The sequence below is a fragment of the Electrona antarctica genome, assembly GCF_951216825.1.
Source record: "Electrona antarctica genome assembly, chromosome: 7".
NCBI classification, from domain to species: domain Eukaryota; kingdom Metazoa; phylum Chordata; class Actinopteri; order Myctophiformes; family Myctophidae; genus Electrona; species Electrona antarctica.
In genome coordinates this window covers 41,027,414-41,053,066 of record NC_136812.1, presented here as the reverse complement: position 1 = coordinate 41,053,066, position 25,653 = coordinate 41,027,414, and the positions used below count along the sequence as shown (strand labels likewise).

Below are 25,653 nucleotides of genomic sequence, written 5' to 3'. Positions count from 1 at the left end.
CCTGGGAAGTGGGGATAGACAAATTGATTGATTGAAGTATTTATTAACAGTTTGCAGAATGGGTACATTTCACATGAAAGCACAACTCAATACAAAGACTGTTACTGTGGAGTGGACGACACACTGATAAAGCATTACACTTGTTTACAACGGGGTCCACCATTTTCAATTCATCAGAGTAAACCTTGACATGAAAATGTGGTTTAACTGGTTTAAACAGTAGGAAACAGTCCCAAATAAGAAATTAGAAACAAGCCCCAAAAACTTTACAACAAAGCAACTTTACAGAAAGACGTCCACAAAGTCGCTTATAATAAGCAGACATGGCAACAAGGTTCCTCCTCCACATTCGATTGAGCGTGACTTGCTTCCACCAGAACTCTGGCTTCCACTATAAAGGATTTATTTATTTATTTTAATGTGTAGGCCGACGCATGCGCACTTCATTCACGTTCTAACAACAGTCAGAAGCAAATCCGGTGGGTCGGATCCAAACATGGCACAATGTAACCATTTAATTGACACTATGTTGTCACAGAACGCCGGTGTCATTTGTTGTGGCCGTGTTTAGATTAAGAACAGAATATAGCCGATTGTTTGCAAACAGCCGTCAAAAGCCGCCAACTAGGCTGTCGTGGCACTTAGTTTATTATAGTTCAGCAGCAGATGTCTCAAAGAGATTCCTCGACCCACAAAGAAAGAAAACCAGCGACCTATATCTAAGATACCAGGTGAGAGGCAATTTCATGATACCAGGTTGGGAGTCCTTCATTTGTTTCTGGACATTTGTTCTGGACATAAGCAACACATTTGTACATTTGACACTTTTACTTTTGTACTGCATGCCTTAGCTCCTCTGCTCCTGTAACCCTGGTTAACATGTCTTAAATGAATGTCTTTCTTTATCTATGGACGGTGATTCATTATGTATTCTGCACACACCAACTAAGCCATGGGCCATTTAGCTTTACTTGTTTGCTCATTGGTGAGACACATTTTATAGAATGATACTGTGGCTGGATTCTATATGTGGCTTTATTGAGGCACAGAACATTTCAAGGTGCCCCACTTTGATATGAACTATATAGGGCACAGCAGAGACCCGTTATTTGAAGATTTATCTCTGGGAACCCAAATCTAAGAACATTTTTCTCAAGATTTCAAGATGTCAAGATATGTTTCAGAATTCCTTTACTGTTATGTAAATGTTGCATTTATATAGCGCCTTTATCCAAGGCGCTTTACATAGGCTAGAGATGTACTCAGGTATGGAGATACCAGTGAAACTCTGACCAAAGTAGCCATTCTTATAAATTCTGTAGTTGTACATAACATAATAACTAAATAATTACTTGCACTGTTGCACAGTTATAACATAACTCAAATAATTTTGTTGGGAACTCCTGGAACCCCCCCAATGACCCCTAATGGTCCCTGGAGCCCTACACCACTTCTGAGGGGTGTTTGATGCGTACACGTTCGTTTAATACATGATGATGTGTACTGTGTGTACTAGTGTGTACTAGAATCCAGACAACAGTCCTGTCAAAACTTGACTATTGTAACTCTCTCCTTACTGGCCTACCGGCATGTGCACTGAAGCCTCTCCAACTGATCCAAAATGCCGCAGCTCGCTTGGTCTTCAACCAGCCAAAATTCTCACATGTCTCCCCCCTGCTCCGCTCCCTGCACTGGCTCCCGGTCGCTGCCCGCACAGAATACAAAACTCTGATGTTGGCATTTAAAGCAACCAAAGGTATGGCTCCCCCATATCTTGCCAGCATGATTGAACCCTACAAACCCTCCCGCGCACTCAGATCAGCCAACGCAGGGAAGCTGGAAGTACCCTCACTAAAAACGCCGGGACAACGCTCCACACGTCCCAAACTCTTCTCCCTTCTGGCCCCAAAACTGTGGAATGCACTTCCCGTTGCAATCAGAACTGCAGCATCACTCCCGATCTTCCGCCGTAGTCTGAAAACCCACCTTTTCAGACTCCATCATGGCCCACAGCACTTACCCTACCCCCCTTAGACAGCACTTCTTAGACTTATATAGCATTTGAAACAGACTTATAGCATGTCATGTAGACAGCACAATAAGTGCATTGTATGTAGTCATAGCACTTCATAGTATATAGTGTATAGTAGTCATAGCACTTCATAGTATATATGTACAGCATAGTATAGCATATATGTGTAGTTTATATGTATAGTGTCATTATATAGATATGTTCTAGTTATAGTTTATATGTATAGTGTCATTATATAGATATGTTCTAGTCACGTTCTTAGCTTACGCATGTTTCGCGATAAATGCTTTTTTACATATGTGATGTATTCCCATGCTTTTTGTTCTTGCTTATTGTAAGTCGCTCTGGATTAAGAGCGTCTGCTAAATGCCTAAATTGTAAATTGTAAATTGTACTACACACATGTACTTTGAGCTTTTGACTGAAAGAACTGTCTGCCTATCTTGATGGTCATAGGGCAATGAGGGTGTATTATGGATGTAATTTATGTTCCCTATCTGTGGGAAAACGACAGGCCCAGTGCGTATGACATCTCTGTACAGTCAGTGGCCACTTTACCCTTCCATTGATGCAAACAACCTATTTTAAGCAGAGAGTGATGTGACTGCAACTCACTATACAACATAGTATTGTATGCGGAAAGGGCCAATAGGTTTAGTTACAGTTCCACCAACATCAGAATTAGCAGGTGGTGGACCTAATCTGAGTTGGGTTGACCTGATCTAAGTGACTTTGAATGTGGAGTTGTTATGGCTGGTCCCAGCATCTCAGAAAGAGCTACCCTGGCCTCCTGTATACTGGTTCTCAACATGGGTTCAGGGCCTCAGGGGAACTATTAGGTGTCCTTGAGGGGGTTCCACTGAGAGGTTCCCCAGCAAAATGATTGGTAGTTACGACCCTTGTGGGGAGATTTATAGTGTTCCCAGAGATTGAAAAAAATAAATATATATATATATATATACATAAATGAAAAGGCCAACCTCCAGTTGACATCCTAGCAGGTCAATAAATTACTTGAGTATATACGCAGGCAGGGGTCATCAATATGTCTGCACACAGACAAAATATGTGTTCATGGCGAAGACTTGGCCTTGTCCGTGACACAGTTTGGATTTTCTGTTTTACACACAATTATAAACGTATTATTTTGATCATAATACCCAATTACTGAATTTCAAGTTATGAGGTTTCTTCAGAATAACCTACGACACATTATGAGTCCACTAGTACTAGTGGTACTCAACACCCAAGCGTTTCATAATTCATATTCAAAGACCTGTATAACTCTTGAGTGTTCACTTTCAGAGTTTCAGACCTCTTATGGTCATTCAGGGCTATCTGTTTGTGTGTTTCTAGTAATATTATTGTCCGCTCATTTTGTATGTCCACAGGATTATTTTTTTTTGACAAATGGAATTTGGGCAAAGAAATGTTTTGTCAAAAATTTAGTTTTGACAAAAATATCCACGACAAGCCAACATTGGCTGCATACCTAGCTGTTGATGCACAATACATCTTTTCAATATAGTTTTGTGTGGGTTGAACCTGTGAGGTCACGCTATGGGATAGTCAGTCATTCTAACTAGAAGGCCATTATGCTGTCCATGTAAGCTTGAAAATGACACAGACCAGGCTTTATCGATCCCCTTAAGGATCCTGGATTTTCACAGCAGAGAGAATAGGGAAAACTGTATTGTTATATAACAGTGGTTGTCAAAGTGGGGTCCAGCCAGGAACCCCCAGTGGTTCCCTAAGGGGGGTCCTCAGCAAATTGGATAACATAATATTTTATGTTCTATGCTCTATGGTGGTCCCTGGCACAACATATTTCCATGTAAAAATATGTCCATGGCCAAATACAAATCAATGTAGAGAATCACTACACTGTCACTGTTATAGAACGTCAGAATGCAAGCAAGACATTTATTTAGTGTGTGTTTTTACAGTTCAGAACCCACTGGCAGCAAAAGGGGCTGGATTTGAAAAGACCACATCTTAAAGCACAGAGCAATGCCTCGCTGCCTCTGACCATCGCACAAAATGGAATCAGAATTGTGCCTATCTGATGAATCAATCCCAGTTGGCGGAGGCAGCCCACAAAATGCCGAACCGGTGCCCGGCCCTGAGGCGACGGAGGACCTGGACTCCTTTAATCTGATCGAACCTCCTCCGTTGGACTGGAGGTCTGATACGTCGAGCGAGGCCGGTTCCCTGGGGACCAGCGAGGACCCCAGCCTCCCTCCTCCTGTGTGCGAGGCGGGTTCCCTGGGGGCCAGCGAGGACCCCAGCCTCAGTCCTCCTGTGGGCGAGGCGGCAGGGCTGGGTGACATCATAGCCCCGGCTTCTCCGGATGCGAGTGACTCCGCTGCTGCTTCACCTGCAGACGGGCTGGCGGGCGAGGAGAAGACGCCACCAATCCAGGCGGTAGGCCCGTCACAATTCACACTTATTCGAGATAGTATTTTGCATAATTGTCACAATTGTTTACATTCGTCTGTATTAAGTCATCTGTTTTTTGAGCGGCGCTAGCCCCCTCCTATGCACAGCTTTGTGTGTTTGTTTGTATGAGCTAGGAATGTGATGTATGATGATAAGAGCGCCCCTCACTTCACGCAAGTGTGATTTTTAATAATGATAATTAATTACATTTAAAAAATAAATATACGTCTTATGTTAGGGTTATATAATACTCATTGCTAGAGTGTTCAGTACCAGGTCTCCCTGTCTCTCCAGCTTGTTACTAAACAGAAATTGCATTTTCAAGTCGGGATACCACTTATATCCAATCAGGAGAGAACTCACACAGGATACATATCAAACAAGTAAGATTGGAAGTGATGACACAAAGAAATGAATTGAAAGAATTTAAATGGAAGCAGATAAATGTACTCTCTTCCGATTGGCTCAAACTGGCAACCCACCTGGAAATGTATTATTAAAGAGCTGAGAGATGGGGAGACAGACCCCTGTTATTAAACAAACACCCTATAGCAATAATTACTATCACAACATAGTGCTTTAATCAATAACTATCACTTACCTTATTTTTAATAAAACATTTTAAATAGGGAAAGTGTCACACAAGTTGTGTGACAGTTAAATGTCACATAAAATGTCATGATGGCAACAACCGTACGTGCAGGAGGACGAGGCGGAAGGGCAGGGCGAGATGGCTTCCACTCCGGACGTGAGTGACCCTGCTGCTGCTTCGCCCGTAGACCGGCAGCCGGAGCTGGCGGGCGAAGAAAAGAAGATGCCAGTCCAGCTGGAAGAAAAAGATCTGGGAGTGGAAGATGAGAAGACAGTGGAGCTCGTGGAGAAGGGTAAGGGGGCTGAAGATGTTTTTCTCAGCCACAAATGTACTGCGTGTTATTTAGACAGGTTCACTGATTAGTTAGTGTAACAAAGGCTTTCACTCACGTTCACGTCATATGGGTATTCGATATAGGTCGCCAGAGTTACCCCACTGAATATTGGTACTCCATATATGGAGATATCCGGCATATCTTAAACACATTATGTGCCCTTTCATTCTTTCAAAATAGCGACGTGGGGTGCCCATCCGATTTCGCAATTATTATTTTTTTAATAGAAAAAAAAACGTTTTTTGTTGCTTTTCCCCAAGACGTAACGTCCTGGGCACTAGCGTGGGATAGTTCCTAGGACGTCTGTGGACATCTTGGGCACAAATTGTTAATAACACATCCAAGTCTGACATCACAAACCCCATATTTGGACCAGGATATTTGTCCTTACAACTATCTCGGTTAAGTTCTTACCGGACACCACTGGGGTGAGTTCTAGACAAGGTCACAAGGACAACCAGTCCCCTTTGAGTAGTATTTTATAGGTATAATATACCTCGAGTTTCAATTTTACAGAATGTTATTTAGGTAAGATGTTGTTGAGATAGATGTTAGCTAGGTTCATTGTTCACCTGGTATCCTAGTTTCTTTGAGGCTGTTCTCTCTACACTCTATTTATGTGATTATTAACTAATTTATTGACCACTAGCGTTCATGCTTACTCTGTTTATTCGGATCTTGTGCTTGTAAGTCTCTCTGGATAAGAGTGTCTGCTAAATGCCTAAATTGTAAATTGAAGACCAAGAGGCTTCGGCTGTCGGGGTCGAGGGGCAAACTGTCGAGGAGGAGGTCGTGAACGAGAGGCCGGGCGACGACGACCACACCCGCATTCATGCCCTCCTGAACCGCCTCCAGCTGATGGGAGAAGAAGAGGACCCTTACCCCGAAACCCTGAAACCCTTTCCCCACCCATGCCACAGCCCTACAGAGCTGGACCGCACAGCAGACATCAGCGCTTTGCACGAAGAACCACCTACCGAAACCACAGGCCTGCTCTTCTCCGAGAGCCACCAGAGAGATCTCCTAGGTAGGGCTGCAGCCATCGATTATCATCTCAGCAATTATTCAATCAATGACTCAATATTTCAGTTAATCGAATAATTAGAAAACAATTGTTGCAAAAAAAAGTGGACTATTAGTCTGATACTCTGATTTACGTGCTATATAATATTTGTTGTGCAACACTATCGTGGAACATTTCTTTGAAAAAAGTAAAAATTTCAAATGGATTGTCGATAATTTAGTTTAATTAGTTTGATTAAGTGCATCCCTCTTCCTAGGACTGTTGGAGTGCACGGAGATCGGACCTCCTCTGCGGCATCGATCCGAGCCCCAGGGCTCATACCAGTGTGTGCCCACAGGTACGGTTGCGTATCAAAGTTATGTTCCAAGTAGGAATTCCAAATGGTTGGGTACCCGTACACATAAAATCCTAAATAATTTAAGGGTCCAGTAGGTTTCCTAACCCAGTCATTTCAGGAGAAAATGTTTCAGCATTGGCGATATCTTGGGTAATATACACAGTTTGCAGTAATAGTAAATACTATTCACTTCAGTTAATGCTTCCAATTATGAAAAAAATAAGGAAAAAAAAAGAACCAACACAGGGAATCTATGAGAACCACAATCGATAAGCAGAATCTGAATCAATGAAATCCTAACGATAAGCGTCCCAACCCACAGGGGATGTGGACGCCGTGGTGTCTGTGTCCTACAACCAGCAGGATGCCCAGAGGTTCTGGACTTGTCATACTGGTAACGGCCAGCAGCAGGCGCCGCCGCGGTCCCGGGATAATTCGTTAAGTTCTCTGACCGAGGAAGATGAGTACCCCGAACCTGTGTGGATGAAGAGGGGCGAGGAGCCTCCGCCAGAGGAAGAGGAAGCCGCTCGAGAGGGCGATCAGGTGGGTTGGATCTCGATGAGCAGTAAATGTGAATCGATTAATTTAATAATCGATCAACAGAATATATATATATATATATATATATATGTTGTAATCAAATAATTGGTTCTGTGTCGTGTTATCATTTCTAATATGCAGTGCCTTTAACAACATCACCAACATGTTAATGCTCATATCTGTTCTATCTGAACTTGAAAGTTGTTTTTGACTACTGGATATGAAGACATGTGTGAGCTGAGCATGGTCGAAAATAATCGTATAGATTAATTAAAGAATAAAAAAAAAATAGACAACAGATTAATCAATTATGAAAATAATCGTTAGTGAGTCCTTGTCTTCTATTCTGAGGGATAAGGAAAGGGGAGGAAGTCACTTTACATACAGAAGTACTGTATGTGTAATGTTAAAGCCTAATTCATGCTCTGTCGTGTGATGGTGTCGCTCACCTAGAATGGCACAGATTAGCAGATTTACAAGCTCACAACGTCACAATTCGACACGTGAGCTTGTAGGTCTGCTATCCTCATCTTGCAACACTCGAACACGCGAAGGTGCAGTGCAGTTCATCAACCAAGTTGAACATTAAATCTACTTCTGCATTTAAGTAGCTTCTTAGTAGCCATCTATGTTGGTCTTATTAAGTAAAGTTAAGTAAAGACTTCCTCTTTTTGAAGGCAGAATACATTTATACTAGTAGATTACAGTGTATTTATTTTTCTTTTCTGTGTTTATTGTCACAGCACTTTTTCTTGTTGACAGTTGGAACAGCATAGTTTTGACGTGCCGTTATTGTTTCATTATGAACCACATGACATTCATGATTTTTATTTCATTGCAGAGTGCCGACGACCGCCCAGCCTATAAAGATGGTAAGAGTCACTTCGGCGCACATTTAATTCGGCTGTCATATTACAGCTGACATGTTGCATTGGAAACATTTACTGTGTGATTTTTTACATTGTCGCTCCTCTCTCAGTGCCTGGTCCTTGTGACCCAGACGACCTGCTAGACGGGGTCGTATTCGGGGCCAAGTACCTGGGTTCCACTCAGCTGAAGTCTGAAAAGAACCCGTCCACCAACGCGCGTATGGCCCAGGCTCAGGAAGCTGTGGACAGGATAAAGGTGTGGCCCACCTCCACCTGAAGCTGTGCAAATCTGATGCTCTTTGTTTGTTTATGTATTTGTTTACAGTATTTCCCTGCTGAGCCTAACTCGCCTTTGGTTGTCTTTTCTGTCGTAGCCATTAACCCATTTTAACCCAAGACCGGGAAAGCCTATACGTTGTTGTTAAACCTTTAAGACTGGGAAAGCAGCTGTGTAATTTTAGATGTTGCTATGTATATAGAAACACGATTTATGTATTATTTTGAATAAAGACATAGCAGATTTTCTGAATACTTAGGTTAGGATTCAGCAGGTGTTTTTAAAATCGGCCTCGGGACTAAATGGGTTGTTAAGATGTAGACAGAGAGAGGGATTCCTGGATGGATGGAAGGAGAGCAAGATCAATGTAGAAGTGAAAGAGGGAGCAATTGGAATAATTGTAATCTACAGTATAGTAAAATTATGATTACTATTTACTAAGCTGTTTTGTCTGCAGGCTCCAGAGGGTGAGACCCAACCAGAGACGGATGTGGATTTGTTCATCTCTACACAGCGTATCAAAGTCCTCACTGCTGACACACAGGTAAGAACGTTGTACCGAAAATAGGCAACCTATGAGCCTATAGGCAACCTATGAGCCTATAGGCAACCTATGAGGAGAGACAGTAGAAGGTGTGTGAGAGAGAGTGCAAGTGAGTCGGTCTGAAGTAATTTTATCTGACATATAAACAACCACATTCTGTAATTCAGCTCTAAGGTATTGGTCACAATAGTACATTTTATAATAGTAGGTAGCGTAAATAATTGCAATCGGGTGTTTTATGTCATAATTGTGACAGGCCTAAACATAGGGTGTCCATGCCTTTCTTAAACCGTCTTTGGGTTCAAGTTACTTACGTGTACATATTGCGTGCGTATTATTTTGCAACAATCCATGGTTTATAAATTGGGGTCATCTGCTGTTTCCCAGGATGACATAACCTCTTTGCTTACGGCTTACACCTGCCCTTCACTTCCAATGCTGTAGTGTACCACAACAGACATGATGATACTTCCCACACTAATTCTCTTTAGAACAGTTCAAACTGTTTAAGCCCCACATGACACAACTCATTGTGTTTCTGCTTCTTTCACTCAAAAAGCAAGTATATTTATAGAAATGTGGAAGTATAGTTCTCTACTCTTGGCACAGTCATGGATTGAGTAAACCTTGCTGACCGAGGTTGAATGTTTTGAATGTGGACAGGATGGTGATGGAAATGGTCCCACAAAATAATTTCACCCACATTTTTACTTACAAAATAAAGCTAAATGCCTCCAAAGGAGCTATTATATGAACATGGACATGCAAAGTCATGCACAAAATAACAGATAGGCCTATGTATTTTCTTTTTATACATTTACGAACATTTAGGTCAAATGGAAGCCAAAGTGTCACATTTCACAGGTTCACACAAGGAAATGTTTTTTAAATAGCTCTGAACTTGGCTCTGTCTCTCGATGCATGTTTGTGGGATGATTTATCTTGTGTGCACTGCACACCTAGCTCTGTGTCCAATTAGTTTGACTCAGGCCAGGTGTGACTGCAATCCCCAATCCCACGCAAGGATGCTTGGGTAATTTCTGAGAAGTGTTGAAGTATTTGGAGATTTTGGACAAAAACAGACTACTTCAAGGATGGACGTGCAGCCTCAGTGGACTCCCATGGCATTTTCCCAGGTAACTTATAAACTCCTAATGTGTTGTGAAAGGCACTGATTTCTATCCAGGGGGTCATCAATGTGTCCAGTATAGTGATGGGAGATTAATCGGCAAACACATCGGTATCGGCCGATTCTAGTTGTTTTTAGATTAATAAGCATCGGTTCGATTAATCAATCAGACCAATTAATTTATCGGTCCGATTAATCGGTCTGTCTTTACTGATAAACAAGCCCAAAGTAACAGCTTGAACAGATCTACAAGCTCACAATATTAAATATAAAGGTATTAATTTTAAATCTGACTTGCCTAAGCCTGCAGTGCAGATACACTGTTACATGTATTTTTCAGAATGGACAAAATTATTATTATTTTTTGAATACAGAATGAGATCATATTGACATCGGTTATCGGCCATAACGGCAATTAATTATATCGATATCGGCCAAAATGTCTCATCGGCACATCCCTAGTCCAGTACAGTTATGGCTGACTTGCCAGTCTCCATGTTTTCTTCAGAAAGGGTAGTGCACAGTTTGAACTAATGCAGAACTACACAAAAGTATGTTGACCTACACACTATGGCACATTTAGAGTCTACTAGTGAAGTGGTTCTCAAAGTGGCATCCAGGGACCCCCCATGTGTCCTCAAGGGGGGGTCCCCAACAAGATGAATTTACATGACATCAAAATAGGTTTAACCATTTTAACACTATATACATCGATCGGCTATTTGATAATGGCCGATCGATCGAATGAGACGTCTGGTGGAATTGTTTTCAAACATTTTAACAATGCAAATCTTGCAAGGGGGTCCCTGGCTCAACATATTTTCAGATGAGGGCCCATGGCAAAATATTAATTTGAGGGTCCTTGTCCTTGACATGAAGATGTTTGAGAACCACTGCAATAGTTAAGTATGTAGTGCAAGGTCTATCTCTGATAATAATTGTAAATGTCCATCCCAAGCCGGCATGGTGATGACCCCTGTTTATTTTGTTTCCTCATGTTTGACAGTCAAAAGTCAAAAAGTGTTAGTCAGTCAAACGTTTAGTTGTATTCAGTGAAGTCATATCTAGAACAATTTTCTGCGATTATCTCCACCTAGTGGTGGTTTTATGTATAACCTATTGGGCAGTTTGACTTTGACCCTTTGAGGCTGCTGTAGCTGTCAGTGTGTTATTTACATTATCAGGTTGAGCTTACGATGTGAAATAAAGCAAATTAGTTAGTTCTACAGAGCACAGGGAAAATATGCCTGTAAGTATGAACACACGTGTAGTATGTTAAGCATGTGAAGTATAATGGTTGTTTATGGGCTGGCTCGTTTGTTAGCCATGCTAATGTATGTTAGCTTCGAGCTAACACCTCTAAGGCTAACACTATAACAGACTTGAGCTCTACAGTAGCTCCGTTTGGAACCAGCAGCGTAGATGTAGAGGTTCCAAACGGAGCTAGCTCTACAGTAGTGTATAGTGGATTGAAGATGATTTTGCAGCTGTATTTGACCCGTTTTTAGTTTTTTCTCTCTCTCATTTGGAGAACTGTTGTTTACCTAATCGAAGTGAGGTTAATTAGGTTAACTCCAACATTAACCATATTTAATGCTCTGGATATTCGAAAATAGCCTACAAAGTTAACACAACACAATAAAACATTTGTTTTTTAATTGTGAGAAATGTATTTTCAGATAAGGGTCTTTTGGGCAAATACAAATAATTTTGGGGGTCCTTGATGTGAAAATGTTTAGAACTACTAACCTAAATAACACTAAAGAAACACCAACAGGGAGGGCAGCATATCGCCCTATATAATTGACCTTTTTTTTGTGGGCCAACCACCAACAACGATGGCATGATGGGACCACCAGCTTACAGTAGCAGCTGTGAAATGGCTGTCTTCAATGCTATATTGAATGGAGTGGGGAAACACTTCTGGGGACCGGGGTCATATGCAGGCTTTTTACACATCAGACAAGTTTTGAAGTTGCTTGATTCAATATTGTGATATGTATATTTATTTGAATAATGCATATCTAAATTTCCACTCTTTCAAACTCCACATTTTTTGGAATCGCCTCAAGGAACCCCAGAGGCCCCTTTTCCACCTTAGTCCATGAGCCAGAGATTCCAAAATTGGAACGTTATTTATGAATTGGGTGTGCAAAACCATACCTATATTTGTTATCACCATGAAACTTTTCCAGTTGATTACTTACACCAAGACAATGATCTATTGTATTACAAAATTTACATTTTAAATATGCAAATGAGGCATTATGTAGGAAAATATGCAAAATAATCAAAAATATGAAAAAGCTACTACTGTGGAAGGGTTATCATGTATTAATTTACTTGTATTGCTCCTATAAACAATTTAATATAGGTCTAGTTTTTCCCACCAATTTTGGAGCTCTGGCTCATGGACTAAGAACCTAAAAGAACTTAACCGGTTCCCATTGGGGTGGAAAGGGGGTCTGAGAGGGTCCCCTGGACCCCACTTTGAGAACCACTGCACTAGACTAGGAACTAATATGCAACAGATCTGTGACCTCAACCCCTGACTGTCATTCTTGTGAATCCTAGTCTTCAGAAGACAGCTGGACGCTGACCCACGTGAGTGGGGATCTGTTCCGCTGTCCAGAAGATGAGTCCTTAGCCCACTGCATCAGCGAGGACTGCCGCATGGGTGCAGGCATCGCAGTGCTCTTCAAGAAGAAGTTTGGTGGAGTGGACGAGCTGAAGGAACAGAGTGAGTCACTAGTTGATTAAACATTATCTGTTGAGTTATTGTTTTATTCCACACAGTAGTTTTATTATTATTTTTGCCCCAATCGTGGGGATTGGGAACGATGCCTAGTGGCAATCTGCATGTTCACCATGTGTGTAACATGATGATATTGATGATGCTATTTTCCACAAATGTTTACCCCAGAGAATTAGGGACACTAGGGTTTAACCCATTAAAGGCCTGGACAGAGTCAGTTTGTGCCTTGCGTGGGGGAGTCAAACGTACACAAAAAACGCAAGTTTATTTTAAATCCTTACATAGTCCCTCCATCACTATTATAGGCTTACGTAGGTCTATAATCACTATTAATGTGCAATCATCTATTCGTCCACTAGATGGCAACCTGTGTGATGTTGAGTGGCATTGAAACTGGTTTATTGTAATCCCAGACAGACTGATGGGTGAATACACCACCTGCAAGTGTCTGTGGATTGAGTAACCCTCACTCTGCTTTTCTCCCCAACTCTCCCATAATGAGTCTCATATGACGCTATTTAAGACATTTGTGAAAATAAATCATCTACGTGGGTGACTTGCAGTTGTTGATTAAAAACAAAATTAATGTATTACTTTTAACTGAATTCCCTGAAGACTTACCCCTGGGGAAGTCCTCAGTCCCTGGGTCAATGAAGTATACAGGGTTTAAGTGGTTAATCTAGTGCCACCCTTTTCGAAACAAGGTGGTAGAACAGCTGATAACATTCTTTGTGTTTACTGTACGTATTGTCTTTTCACCCATACAGAGAAGATCTCAGGACAATGTGCTGTACTGAGAAGAGAAGGACGCTTTGTCTACTATCTGGTAAAGATTGAATTCTCAAATGGTGTTATTACATTGGGGGGGGGGGGGGACTGAGCGTGGTTAATTCCACTATGATTTTAACCAGCTAGAAGCTAATCCAAATGGAGAATGTACTGAATAAGACTCACTATTCAGATCATAGATTTCTCTCTCCCCATCTATGGTAGAATTCTGTATTTAATGTAATCTAACAACTAAGATCTTCTCTTATGAGGGTCCCTGGCATCAGGTCTTTTGAAATGGGGATCCATGGCAATACATTTCTATTTATCCATGTACTGTATGAATGAACTGTTGTATTGCATTACTTTTATTGTATTCCAACTGTTTTGCAGATCACAAAGAAAAAGTACTGCAACAAACCCACGTATGACAGCCTCAGACAGAGCCTGGAGGGCATGAAGTCTCACTGTATAAAGAACGATGTGACCAAAATATCAATGCCAAGGTTTGTACAATGTTATGTCAACAGAGCATTGACAAACCAGGTCCATGAAAGAACCTTCACATTTACAATAGAGATTTTAGTTCCAGCTACTATATTTGTATTAATGTTTTTGTCTCTCTCTCTCTGATCTGACAGAATTGGTTGTGGCCTTGATCGCCTGAAATGGGATAGAGTGTGTGAGATATTGAAAGATGTTTTCGAACACACCGATATCAATATCACAGTCTACACCCTCCCTGAGACCACAGTGAAGAAGGACCAACCGCTCAGCTGATTGATTGAACTTTTGTTTTACTTATTATTTAATTCCTAAGCCACCTTCTGTAACCCCTTGTTGATGCTGCTTGCTTTGTTAAAATGGGAAAGCATCTGTGTCATTTTAGATTTGAGCTATATATAGATATATAGCACATTGGTTGACTATTGTTTGAGCACCACTGATACAGCAACATGTGTTTTTCAGAAAACTGTATTTAGAAGACTTTTTTTTTTAGAATTGTCACCAGCTGGCAGCTGCTGCTTCTTCTCCTAAAGGTGATGAGTTTCACCAGGAGGGCGTGAACACATGTGGAGGAGCGTTCATGGTGTTCTTCACAGTTCTACACCCCACTGAACGGGCTCAACCTGTAATAGTTGTTAGCACAGACACTTGTGTTCATTGGGACCTGATTGACGAAACTTGTAATAAACCAAATAATACAGGAAATGTGATAATTGGGTGTTTGCTAAAATGTTTGTAAATAAATACTGTAATAATAAATACAAATGCTGTTATACAAATGCATGCATTGCTTTATTGAATGTTTGTTGTACAGTACATTGTCCTATCTTTTCTCAGTGACTTCATTTTACTTTTCACTTTAATTAGCTGTTCTTCATTTGCTGATACCTACGTTTGTCATAATCCTGAACTACATAAAGCCTATATACTCCCATTGATGTATTTACAAGCCTGTAGATAAGCTATTTTTAAATGAATGCTCACATATGAAGCTTTAGGGTTCATATGGTTTAAATATCACTTGTTTTTAAACGGTTAATGAGGATGGATGGAACATAAATGCTCGGTAGACTTCAGACCACTGCCAAGAAGGCAGCCTGTTATTTTGATCTGGTACTGTGTATGGTTCAAATGACAGGAGGATACAGAACGGAATAAACTAAAGAATGCATTGAACCTTTGGAAAGATCTTTTATTTTTTTGCCTTTCTAGCAATGATGCGGCTGATGTTTCTGCCATCCACCTCCATCCAGTCCGACCTAAATCCTATCTGCCAAGCAGTTTGATATGAGCGAAACCACAATCAAAATATTTAACTCAATCAATTCAAATTAACTAAATTAATCCATACATTTATATCAATGTTGCTAAAATGATCTGTAACATGCAATGGTGTCCATTGCACTGTACGTGTGCATGAGTTGAATGTATTGTAAACTAAATTTGACAGCTTGTGGTTGTTGAAGATGTTCACTTCTTTCTTTCCCTTCAAGGGAAACTTGTCTCTAGGTAACACCATCAAAGTATCAATAAAAATATCAAATGCATACATCAATTAACATATGTGGTATGAAGGTAGGAAACGGGGGGGCGGGCGGGCATCCAGCAGTGAATCTATTTAAGTGTATTGAATGGACAGTGGGTGCAATTTGTTAACCTCAAGAACGTATTACGTAAAAAACAAGAAAATAAATATGGTGTAGAAAGTTCCCCCGTCATGAGCTCCATATGTGTCTGGTCTTCTTCCAGGAGGCGATGATGGACCATTCTCTCCAGATGATCTCCTACATCGCCGACATTGGCAGCATCGTGGTGCTCATGGCACGCAGGAAGCAGCCTGGCCGCAAGGGACAAGACGCAGAGCCGGCTTCCAACTCCTCTTCGTCGTCCTCTGGACCGCAGAAGAAATTCTGCATGATCTGCCACGTCTTCTCTTCGGATGATGTGAGTAGGGGTGCAATTAGACAGATTGATATCATTGTCTAATGATCTGATATCATTGATATCAGATCATTAGACATTTTCGTTGATAAAATAATCGTTAGGAAAAAGCTCAATAGTTGCAATAGTTTCAATAGTGCTGTCTATCCTTCCAGATCAGATGCCAGCTCCTGCTAGGTATCTTTGTGCCCTCCAGGCTCAAGTATCATACTATTCAAGTCTATAGTATTCTATTCTATTTTAATTTATAAAGTAGTATGCCTTTGTTGATAGTCCACAGTGAGGAGAAGAGACAGGACACGGGGAGACAGGGTCGAGGAGTTACAGGCATCAGAGAATATGTGGTGTGTGCACCTTAACCTACCAACCCTCTCCTCCTCAGGCCCAGGTCATAGCCCAGGCTATAGGCCAGGCATTCGGCGTTGCCTATCAGCAGTTCCTCCAGACCAACGGCATCAAGCCCAGTCAGCTGAGGCCTGGAGAGTACAGTGACTTCCTGGGAAGCCAGGAGCTCTACAACGGAGATCTGGTCCACTTCTCTGACTCGCAGAACATCAGAGATGTAAGCTGTAGACACAGCAGAACCTGTTGGTTTTAACTCGGAGGATACAAATGTTGTTGTACAGTAGATATATCGTTGCAGCTGCCGACATTGTTATAGACTTCAATAAGTCTGCTGTTGTACTGTTGTGCACTACACTCTAAGTGATGGTTGTTCAGTTTTTGGTTAATATGTTTTTAATTTGTGCAGTGAAATTCAATAAATAAAATTTGAAGCTTTGCGATGCATTGTAAGCTTGTACATTTGATATTGTCATTGTTACTGATCTTTTTTTTTTTAAACTTACTTCCTAGAAGAATGGCAAACTTTTAATACAGCAATGCACTGATATTAAAAAGAAAATGTACTCTGTCATTTCTGCTTTAGAATCCGAATTACTGCCTAATTACATTTATAAAAGCATGTACTTTTGAATACTATTTTTTAAAGCAAGTACAAACTTTGCGTGCCTCCAGGTGATCATCACCAAGCCAGCGGGGCAGATCGTGGGCGTAGCGGTGGTGGAGTCAGGGTGGGGTTCCATCCTGCCCACGGTGGTGGTGGCCAACATGCTCCACGGAGGCCCCGCCGAGCGCTGTGGAGACCTCAGCATCGGAGATCGCATCATGTCTGTCAACGGCACCAGCCTGGTGGGCCTCCCCATCACTACCTGCCACAGCATCATCAGGGTGAGGGAGGGGCTTCTTAAACCTTTTCATTTCAACAAGGACCCCCATAACTCTGAAAGTGTAAGAATGGAAACAAATGGTTGTAGAACTGGTTCCGGTCTAGATTCTTGTAACCTTGGTGCTTTCACGGAACTGGCTGAGATCCGGCTTGCGGCCAAACTGAACCCCTAATTGTTCTGATGAGCAGGACCAACCTGCTCATCAGAACAATTAGGGGTTCCGTTGGATGCTTGGCATCATTGCATGGTTTCCTCTACCATCGCTGTGTCAATTAGTGAATCCATGCAACGTGTGAAGCGCTTTGGATAAAGGTGAACCATTATTTTACAGCTGAGCATAAGTAGTCTATTTGATTGATTGAATATTTTATTAACTGTTTGCAAAAGGTACAGTTATAGAATAATGCTAAAACGATAACAAAAAAGCTGTGTATTAAATTAATGAAGACATAAAGCAGTAAAAGTATATTTGCAGAAAAACATTGGGCAGTGATTTCTTTTGGCAAGCTACCTGTATAAGACTTCTATAGCATTATTATTTTATCCAGCTTATTTTAGATGCATCTCTTTAGTTCAGTCATTTTACATGAGCATTTTCCCCTGAACTTATTGAAAGTAAGTTTGCATAATATAATAATAATTTTCTAGTATTATTAATTAGTGCCTTGTGACACAGTCATTTAAGTTTCTGGATTGTCAGTTATAATCTAAAATCTTCTTGTTTCAATAACAGGACTTGAAAGGCGAAACCATTGTGAAGCTCAGCATTGTCCACTGTCCTCCTGTTACCATGGCAATTATCAAGAGACCAGACCCCAAATACCAGCTGGGTTTCAGTGTGGAAGACGGCATTGTACGTCACTGTTCAGATTGTTGTCGACTTGATTTTTGTTTTTCATGTTTGATCATTTGTACATGTTAATAATCAGTGAGAGTTTAAGCTACATTATATAATCTATAACCAGTGTTGGAGGTAACGGCAATACAGATACTTTTTTGGGGTAACAGTCTACCGGAGTAATCTAACACATAAGTTTGCAATTAGAGAAACTTAGTTACCTTTTCCAAAATAATGACGTTACTTGGTTACAATTAAGACCTATATTCCCCTGTTAAACAGACCTAAAAAAGACTACTAAAATGAATGTCTGACTTTAACAAATTCCTCTCCTTTCCTACCAATCAGATCTGTAGCCTGATGCGGGGAGGGATAGCGGAGAGAGGGGGCATCCGTGTGGGACACCGCATCATCGAAATCAACGGGCAGAGTGTAGTAGCTACGCCTCACGAGAAGATCATTCATATTCTGACCAATGCCATTGGGGAGGTGAGATGGGATTCTAGCTAGCAACCATAAGTTTAGACTAGGGCTATCCATTGTTTTATTTTATTAAATGAATAATATTTTTTTTTGGGAATATGTCAATGAATCAGCAAAAATACATTCAGATTTTCTTTTTAAATATAATTTACTAAAATGGATTAGTCTGATTGACCACTTAAATCCTAATTTACACTTTGTTGTGCAGAAATAGAGAAAATACCAGATGTACAAGCTTACTTTGCATCACGCGTAGATCGGCTAAAAAATAATGAATAAATAAGAAATCCCCCAAAAGCGTATTATTGGCGATGCATTGGGAGCTTGTAGATCTGCTATTTTGTTATTCTATTGTTGTTTTATGTAAAAGAAAAAACGAATTATTCCTGGATTTACTGTGGCACCCCCTAATGTTACAGCATATTGATTTTGACCCTCTCATTGGACAGATCCACTTGAAGACCATGCCGGCCTCGACGTATCGCCTGCTAACTGGTCAGGAACAGGCAGTGTTCCTCTGAGAGGCCAATTAAGGAGGGGCCTCCTTGCCATTTTGATGCAGGACAGAATGTTTAGAAGCAAAATACTGTATTGTACTGTTGACGCCTTCACACCAACCTCAAGCACATTATGCAATTTATTGTATCGTTCCATAGGCTGCTGTTACTTGTCATACTAGAATCAGAATCATCTTTATTGCCACATCACAGGTTTACAAGTGTAAAGAAGTGATGATGAGTTTGTCAAGCGATATATTTTTGAATTTGTACAGTTGGAGTGTTGCCAAAAATAGCTGATCTGCAAGCTGTTTTCGGCGAAGAGATTTGGTATAGAGGGAAATATTAGACGATCTTATATAGAGCCCTGGGGACCGCAGTAAACTAATATAATTATATACGGTTTGACTTGATGTGGTTTGAAATGACGGGTCTAAAGATGGTTCTCAATTTGTATTTATCTGATATTTAACAAGACAGATGAAATAGCTGACATACAGAGAGACAAAAAGTATTTTTTGTGCTACATTTTTACATTTCTGGGAAAGATTCAGTTTTGAGTCTTCTCATGTCTTCCACCTTGTATGACACCAGTGTGCCTGAGCAGAGTCATAAGAATCATCAGTCCATGATGTCCAAAGAAAGCATATTTTGAGCTGCCAGCTTCTTTCCAACATGCATTTCTATAGTGTTGAAGCACTCCTCTACCTAGTGTCCAAGCATTGCACTTCCCACGCTCTCTGCTGCCAGCATATTTTGCCGGAGGGCCCTGGGTACTTCAAGCAGAAATGGTTTCACCTTTGGAGAGGAGTGCCATTCATTTGATCCTCTTAAAAGTGTCTGACACAACGCAGTCTTTTACGACCGTTAGCACAACCATGAATAGTTAATGTTTATCAATGTTTCGGCTAAGCTTTTTTGTGTTCATAACGCAGATGACTGGAGCAGCGGTTGATGCACATTGCGTGCATCAATAAATGCAGTGTGGAAACAGCCCCTTATGGGCTTCCTGAGCAGAATCATGCAAATTGTTAATGATAGACTGTCCTTGACAAGGACTGTCTTATCACAAGGACTCCTTGTGATATGATTATGGTCTTCCACATACTGGCATTGAGCTGCGAGTGTTACTCATAGCTGACAGAGTGGGTCCAGGGACTCAAATTCTTGAGGGCTTTGGGGGGACCCTTAATCCTGACGAATATTCCAGTTGTTAGGTGATAACCTAACCACAGCGGTGGTTAGTAAAAACAGGGAGGTGTTTGGGTGAGCGGTGAGTCGCTTACTGTATCACCGCGGCTCAGTGACGTCATGTTGTAGTTTTCCCAAACACTGCAGTGTGTAGTAGTAGGTTGTCACCTACAAACTGGAGTATGCGTGAGCCTTTACAAGTCAGTGAATCGGACTCATCGGAGAGTGTACAAGTGGAACCAACTGGACCCGTTGTTCGCTCTCAGAGTTATGGGAAAGTTTGAGAACCACTGCTGTTATGAAATAGCATTTTATTACAATGCTTTTGCGTATCATGCCCATTATATTTTCTACTGCTTTTTAGCTCTGTGCCTGAAAGAAAGAAGGTGAATGCCTTATTTGATAGAAAGGTATATTTTTAAGAATTGTTTTGGATGTCCATTAAAATTATGTATATGATGGCTTATTGATGTTCATTGCAGTATTGTTATGACTTGTTCCTGTGTCTTTGTAAAGAGCTGTGCACACTAAGAACAATCTAGTTTAAAAAAATCATACTAACTCAAGTGGATGGCAAAAATTCGCACAACAACTGTAACAAACAGTGGTTGAACGATGTAGTTTTACTAGCATTATAGTTATTGTGCTTGGTGTGAATGACCGGCCCGTCATAGAAAGATATCGATATAGATGTATGGATAAGTCTTGTATACACTTACAAGAGCACTTGGTCAGTGTGATGTCACACAACACAAACTGTTGCCAAGCACGGTGCGGCAGTGACTCGGATGACTCGTCATCTTGGAATCCCAATTAAGGTTCCATGTTCGATTCCCTGGCTCCTCCTGGCTATGTGTCGAAGTGTCCTTGATCAAGACACTGAACCCCTAACCGCTCCCGATGAGGAGGTTGGTGCCTTGCTAATAATCCCTGTCTTGGTTTCCTATGCCGACAGTGTGTGAATGGCTGAATGTGAAATACATTGTACAGCGCTTTGGAGAAAAAAAGCTATATGAATGTAGTTCATATAGCTAATTATATATTGTATGCTCAGAGAGCATACAATTGACAACATTGCTATAGCTCTTGTTTGATCTTATATGGTTATAATTATGGCTATATATGAATGTATGTTAAAAATGTACATGCACATTTTTTTATGAATCATTTGGCAACTTATTTGCAAAAGATAAATTCTCTGTAGCACATAACTTGTAATTGATATTGAAAGATGTCCCTTGCCTTGGCAAAGGCTTTTGTGTTACTGTAGCTCCCCATGCTGAAATTTCATACATTGATATTTTGTATATGTACAGGTGATCTGCACTGCGCTGAAATTACTTGACCCTGAAAAACTCATTTCTAACTTCAACTTAAAGTTTATTGTCATATTGCAAGCATACCAGTATAAAAGAGTGGGTCAATTATTTTCTGTACAAGCTCCCACGTATTACATTTACAAAATGGATAATCAGTAGAGGGAAAAAAAGGACATATCAAATACTAAAACATATTCAAATATAAAGATGTGATGCCAGTGCCACCCAAATTTCTATTCATAATAATTTGTTCACAATAAATGTTGTAGTATTTTTACAAGTAACACTGTCACGGATTTGCCACTTGTGACAGACAGGCTGCTCTGGGATGGCATGGTCGAGCCACTTCTGGTTGCCGCTGTACTGGTTATTCATGACACTGGTGGAGGTGCAGTTGCTAGACGGGTGGAGACGGTTGGTTCCCATCACCAGCGGCAGCTCCACACACAGCTTGGACGTCCCAGGAACATCCACACAAACCTGAGGAAAGGGAGAGGACGGTTTTAGTATAAACTCTTGGCTGTATATGAGCACATGTATTATATAAAACATCTATTTCCTGAGTATCACAATCAGCAGAGCACTGGAGAGCAGAGCACAGGGTTCCGTTCCCACTGGGACCACAAACTGATACTAAAAAAATGACATGCACTCTGATTTCGGTACATCTTCCATCAAGTGGCCTATTTTTTTCCCTCGTTATAAACCCACTAAGAACAGAGAGAAAAATGCTTACCCTGAGCATGTACTCCACTTTGATGGTGCGACAATGCAGAATGGAGGGTACAACAGAGGGGATCTTGATGGCGCAGCCGTGCCACATCTGCCTGCGGTGTGCTCCAACCATGTCACCTTGCAGCGTCGTCACCACGACTTGCTTCTTTTTCAAGTTTCCCTCGTTGATATAGGTCTGCACCTGGGTGATGTAGACCGTGGGCACCACTGGCCGAGGGGTGGAGTTGTCGAACTCTGCGAACACAGGAATGACCTCGCCTGCAAGCACAATGGGGGTGGGGGGGATAGAGATTTAGGATGGTAGTACTTTCATTCAGTTCATTTCATTCAAGAGGTTCAGTTAAGATATCCTGTTCTGATCTCAGTCAACAAAGAAAACACTTTTATTGACTGCATGGCAGTAACCGAAATGGCATGTTGATTAGAAAAGAGCTCTCTTACCTGGTGTGTAACCTGTGCGGTCGATCTTAGCCCGTATGGACACTGTCAAGTTTTGGACCCACACACGTGCCTTCTTGTCTTTGGTGCAACCATGTGGCGCCTGAAATCGGAAAAACAAAAACATGTTTACATGAATGACTATACCGGTAAACGCCATAGAAACAAGGAAATGTTTTGTCACAGCCATGCATTGATCTATGAAAGGGATACAGTTGAACTGCATGCATCTTCTTACCAGTAGGGCGGGTGTGTTGATGTCGATGGGTTGGATGACAGTAAACTCTTTCCTGGTCTTCTTGACAGTGGCCCAGGGCCGGTGGAGCTTCACTTTCACCCAGTAACGAATGCTGCCGTGTTTCCCCTCAAAGGACGTCCCCAGGCGTTCTGGGAGATGGAAACTGAAGGGGAACTCATGTATGCCTGCAGAGAGTGTTGTCAGCTCTCCGTTATCTGATGGGGAAATAAACAAATAAATACATGTTAGTATGCTCTCATAATAGTAATTTTCATTATTATAGTAATAACAAATTACTACCCTTCCCTAACCATATAGGCCTACATTAATGCAGGATAAACAACAAAGTGTTTCAGTCTATTTCTGTTTTGAGACCTGCACTAATTGCTGCAATTTAAATGTTAAAACACAAAATGTGTTTTATGTCTGTTTTAATCATCTGATTCATGCCCGAAGGAAATAATTAAAATCACTGAATTCCCATTTTAAAGATATTTTCGTCCTAATTATATTATTTCCAATAAGCGCCACAATGGATATGAATCTCATGATATGAGAACATTGATAGTGACCTGCATGCAGAAGCTCTTCTTTCAGGTCCAGATACTCCACGTCCTCCCTGTAGTAACAGGCGTCAGCAGCGATGAGGAAGCGGGTTTTCGCGATGCCCTCGGCGTGCAGTTTGATGGCCTGCACTCTGCTGTGTCCGCTCAGCTCCAGAACCACCTTGCCGGACACCACATCTCCACTGCCGAACTCCGGGGGAGAGCTGAAGACGATGGAGAACTTTTTCACCTTGTCGAAAAGCATCTTGAGTGAGATCTCTAAATGTGTGCGTGAGCGTCCACAACACAATGTGATTTATTAATCCTTCCTTCCTTTCCCTAACCCAGAGGTAAGTTCTGCTTGCTTCTGTTGTTGAGTTGAGCAAAGGATGTGTGGATAATATCTGCATCTGAGATGAGCGTCTTTATAGCAGAAGGGGCGGAGCCTCGTGTCAGTGACAGGCTGTGATTGATGTTCCTTTAGGCTTAGGGGAAAGAAGTGAAACCACTTGAGCATCATGGGTGTCTCAGAGAAACTTAGAATTAGAATAACAATTTAAATGAGTCCAGATTGATTTCCTGTTGCACTCGTTTGTAAATACTAGCCTATCATTTTAAAATCATACAAATGGAATTCAAACCCAAAATGGCTTTGACCCAAAGTTAACACTCAGGGCATAAGCCTACTAAAGTTAAACACATTTCAGTTACACATTTACAGTTTATCAACCAGTGGTCCATGGACCACAAGTGGTCATGACAATTACAGGTGATCCACAATTGTAAACATAGGCTATTTGTTACTTTCCTTATAAAAGAATGTGCCCATAAAATGTAAGACCTTTGAACAAATAGGCATAGGAGGGGGGAACAGTTTAAATTAAATAATGACTGTTATAAAGGCCAAAGGCTTGATATGTGTGCTAGGCATATTATAGGCTTGTGTAGGCATATACGATTTATAAGACTCCTTTATAAATGTTTATAATAATCATGATTCATGTATGTGGTAACTTTATTATTTATTGGTCATAATGCATAAGGTCAGTGGAACAGCACATTACATTATAATTAATGTTGTTAGGTAGTTACTTTGTTACAAGTTATGCATAATAACTCTTATTAAGTCTACATTATAATGTAGGTAATGATGCATTATACATGTGATTATAAGGCATGCTTCACGCCTGGTGTATATATACCTTCATAATTAGATACTCCAATGTATAGGCTAATGCTTAATTTCCAATGTTGTACTTTTACTCCACTACAAAAAAAAATGAAAACTTTAGCTATAGTTACTTTGTATATTTTGATTATTATTTAAAAACATAATGTAACCACTTCAGCCATATTTAACCTTTGGCTATTTTTGTAATACATTTTAGACATAATTATGGTATTGTGAAACAGGACATTCTGCATAATGAGTAGCTTATACTTTCACTTTTGATACTTTAAGGACGGGAACCCCTTTTGGTGTTTTAAGCATCATGTAGGCCTAATACTTTAGCTAGCAGATCTGCTTATAGCGCTGCACCGAGCTTGTAGATCTGCTATTTTTTTTAAACTTGTTGAAAAAAACGTTTTTAACTCAAATTTTTGCTTCTGGTGGGTCCATGGAACTATTTATTTTCAGATGGGGCTCCGCAGCCAAATACAGATAATTCTGGGGGTCCTTGACGTGAAAAAGGTTGAGCACCACATGCACTGACACAGAAACAGGTTTTTCAGAAAACTGTCAGGATTTATAGTCAGACATCACCATGTTTTTGCTACATTGCAGTAAGCCTATAAGTATATTGAGTACTTTCCACCACTGTGCATCCTATATGTGTTGTGTGGGGGTCATCCCTATGTTCCCCAGGTTCTATGTTCCCCACTTACCTTAGGGTTTAGGGTTTGTTAGGTTTCTGGTTTAAGGACTTCAGTGTTTTGTACACACAATTGTATGTATAAGTACAGAACAAAGAATGTTTGTTTTTGCCATCTTTGTTGAAGAGTCTGAGCAATTATGTTTTATTTTATTTTATGCCAGTGTTAAATTTTAGT

General features: G+C 40.8%; 3 protein-coding genes across 5 annotated transcripts; 2 read left to right on the top strand and 1 right to left on the bottom strand.

Moving 5' to 3' along the window:
* The first annotated feature begins 457 nt into the window (after nucleotides 1–457).
* On the top strand, nucleotides 458–20,790 carry LOC306925937 (amyloid-beta A4 precursor protein-binding family A member 3). 2 transcript variants are annotated; one of them, XM_079505089.1, is made up of 15 exons: nucleotides 458–731; nucleotides 3,979–4,456; nucleotides 5,175–5,355; nucleotides 6,137–6,424; nucleotides 6,678–6,758; nucleotides 7,081–7,301; nucleotides 8,140–8,170; nucleotides 8,278–8,423; nucleotides 8,902–8,988; nucleotides 15,897–16,091; nucleotides 16,471–16,650; nucleotides 17,106–17,318; nucleotides 18,051–18,170; nucleotides 18,504–18,644; nucleotides 19,088–20,790. In XM_079505089.1, exons 2-15 carry the CDS (start codon nucleotides 4,073–4,075, stop codon nucleotides 19,157–19,159), a joined length of 2,340 nt encoding a protein of 779 aa, XP_079361215.1. In that variant the 5' UTR covers nucleotides 458–731; nucleotides 3,979–4,072; the 3' UTR covers nucleotides 19,160–20,790. The 2 variants fall into 2 exon arrangements, with proteins under 2 accessions (XP_079361215.1, XP_079361216.1); XM_079505090.1 differs by having other exon boundaries at nucleotides 3,964–4,456.
* On the top strand, nucleotides 9,965–14,928 carry oard1 (O-acyl-ADP-ribose deacylase 1). Of its 2 annotated transcripts, none has more exons than XM_079505676.1 (5): nucleotides 9,965–10,124; nucleotides 12,692–12,857; nucleotides 13,640–13,698; nucleotides 14,034–14,146; nucleotides 14,282–14,928. In XM_079505676.1, the coding sequence occupies exons 1-5, from the start codon at nucleotides 10,083–10,085 to the stop codon at nucleotides 14,418–14,420; spliced, it is 519 nt and encodes a 172-aa protein (XP_079361802.1). In that variant the 5' UTR covers nucleotides 9,965–10,082; the 3' UTR covers nucleotides 14,421–14,928. The 2 variants fall into 2 exon arrangements, with proteins under 2 accessions (XP_079361802.1, XP_079361803.1); XM_079505677.1 differs by lacking the exon at nucleotides 9,965–10,124 and adding an exon at nucleotides 11,257–11,366.
* LOC306926255 (arrestin domain-containing protein 2-like) lies at nucleotides 20,687–23,866 on the bottom strand (the record flags this gene model as incomplete). Its single annotated transcript, XM_079505522.1, has 6 exons — nucleotides 20,687–20,698; nucleotides 21,961–22,125; nucleotides 22,382–22,638; nucleotides 22,822–22,921; nucleotides 23,057–23,271; nucleotides 23,629–23,866. 6 exons carry the CDS (start codon nucleotides 23,864–23,866, stop codon nucleotides 20,687–20,689), a joined length of 987 nt encoding a protein of 328 aa, XP_079361648.1.
* Between the last annotated feature and the right edge of the window lie 1,787 nt (nucleotides 23,867–25,653).

Coding starts and splice junctions, on each gene's coding strand:
- LOC306925937 (XM_079505089.1), top strand. CDS start 4,073: ATGGAATCAGAATTGTGCCTATCTGATGAATCAATCCCAGTTGGCGGA. Junction 8,171..8,277: donor CCGCCCAGCCTATAAAGATG/GTAAGAGTCACT, acceptor CTCCTCTCTCAG/TGCCTGGTCCTTGTGACCCA. Junction 16,651..17,105: donor ACTCGCAGAACATCAGAGAT/GTAAGCTGTAGA, acceptor GCGTGCCTCCAG/GTGATCATCACCAAGCCAGC.
- oard1 (XM_079505676.1), top strand. CDS start 10,083: ATGGACGTGCAGCCTCAGTGGACTCCCATGGCATTTTCCCAG. Junction 10,125..12,691: donor CTCCCATGGCATTTTCCCAG/GTAACTTATAAA, acceptor TGTGAATCCTAG/TCTTCAGAAGACAGCTGGAC. Junction 13,699..14,033: donor GACGCTTTGTCTACTATCTG/GTAAAGATTGAA, acceptor ACTGTTTTGCAG/ATCACAAAGAAAAAGTACTG.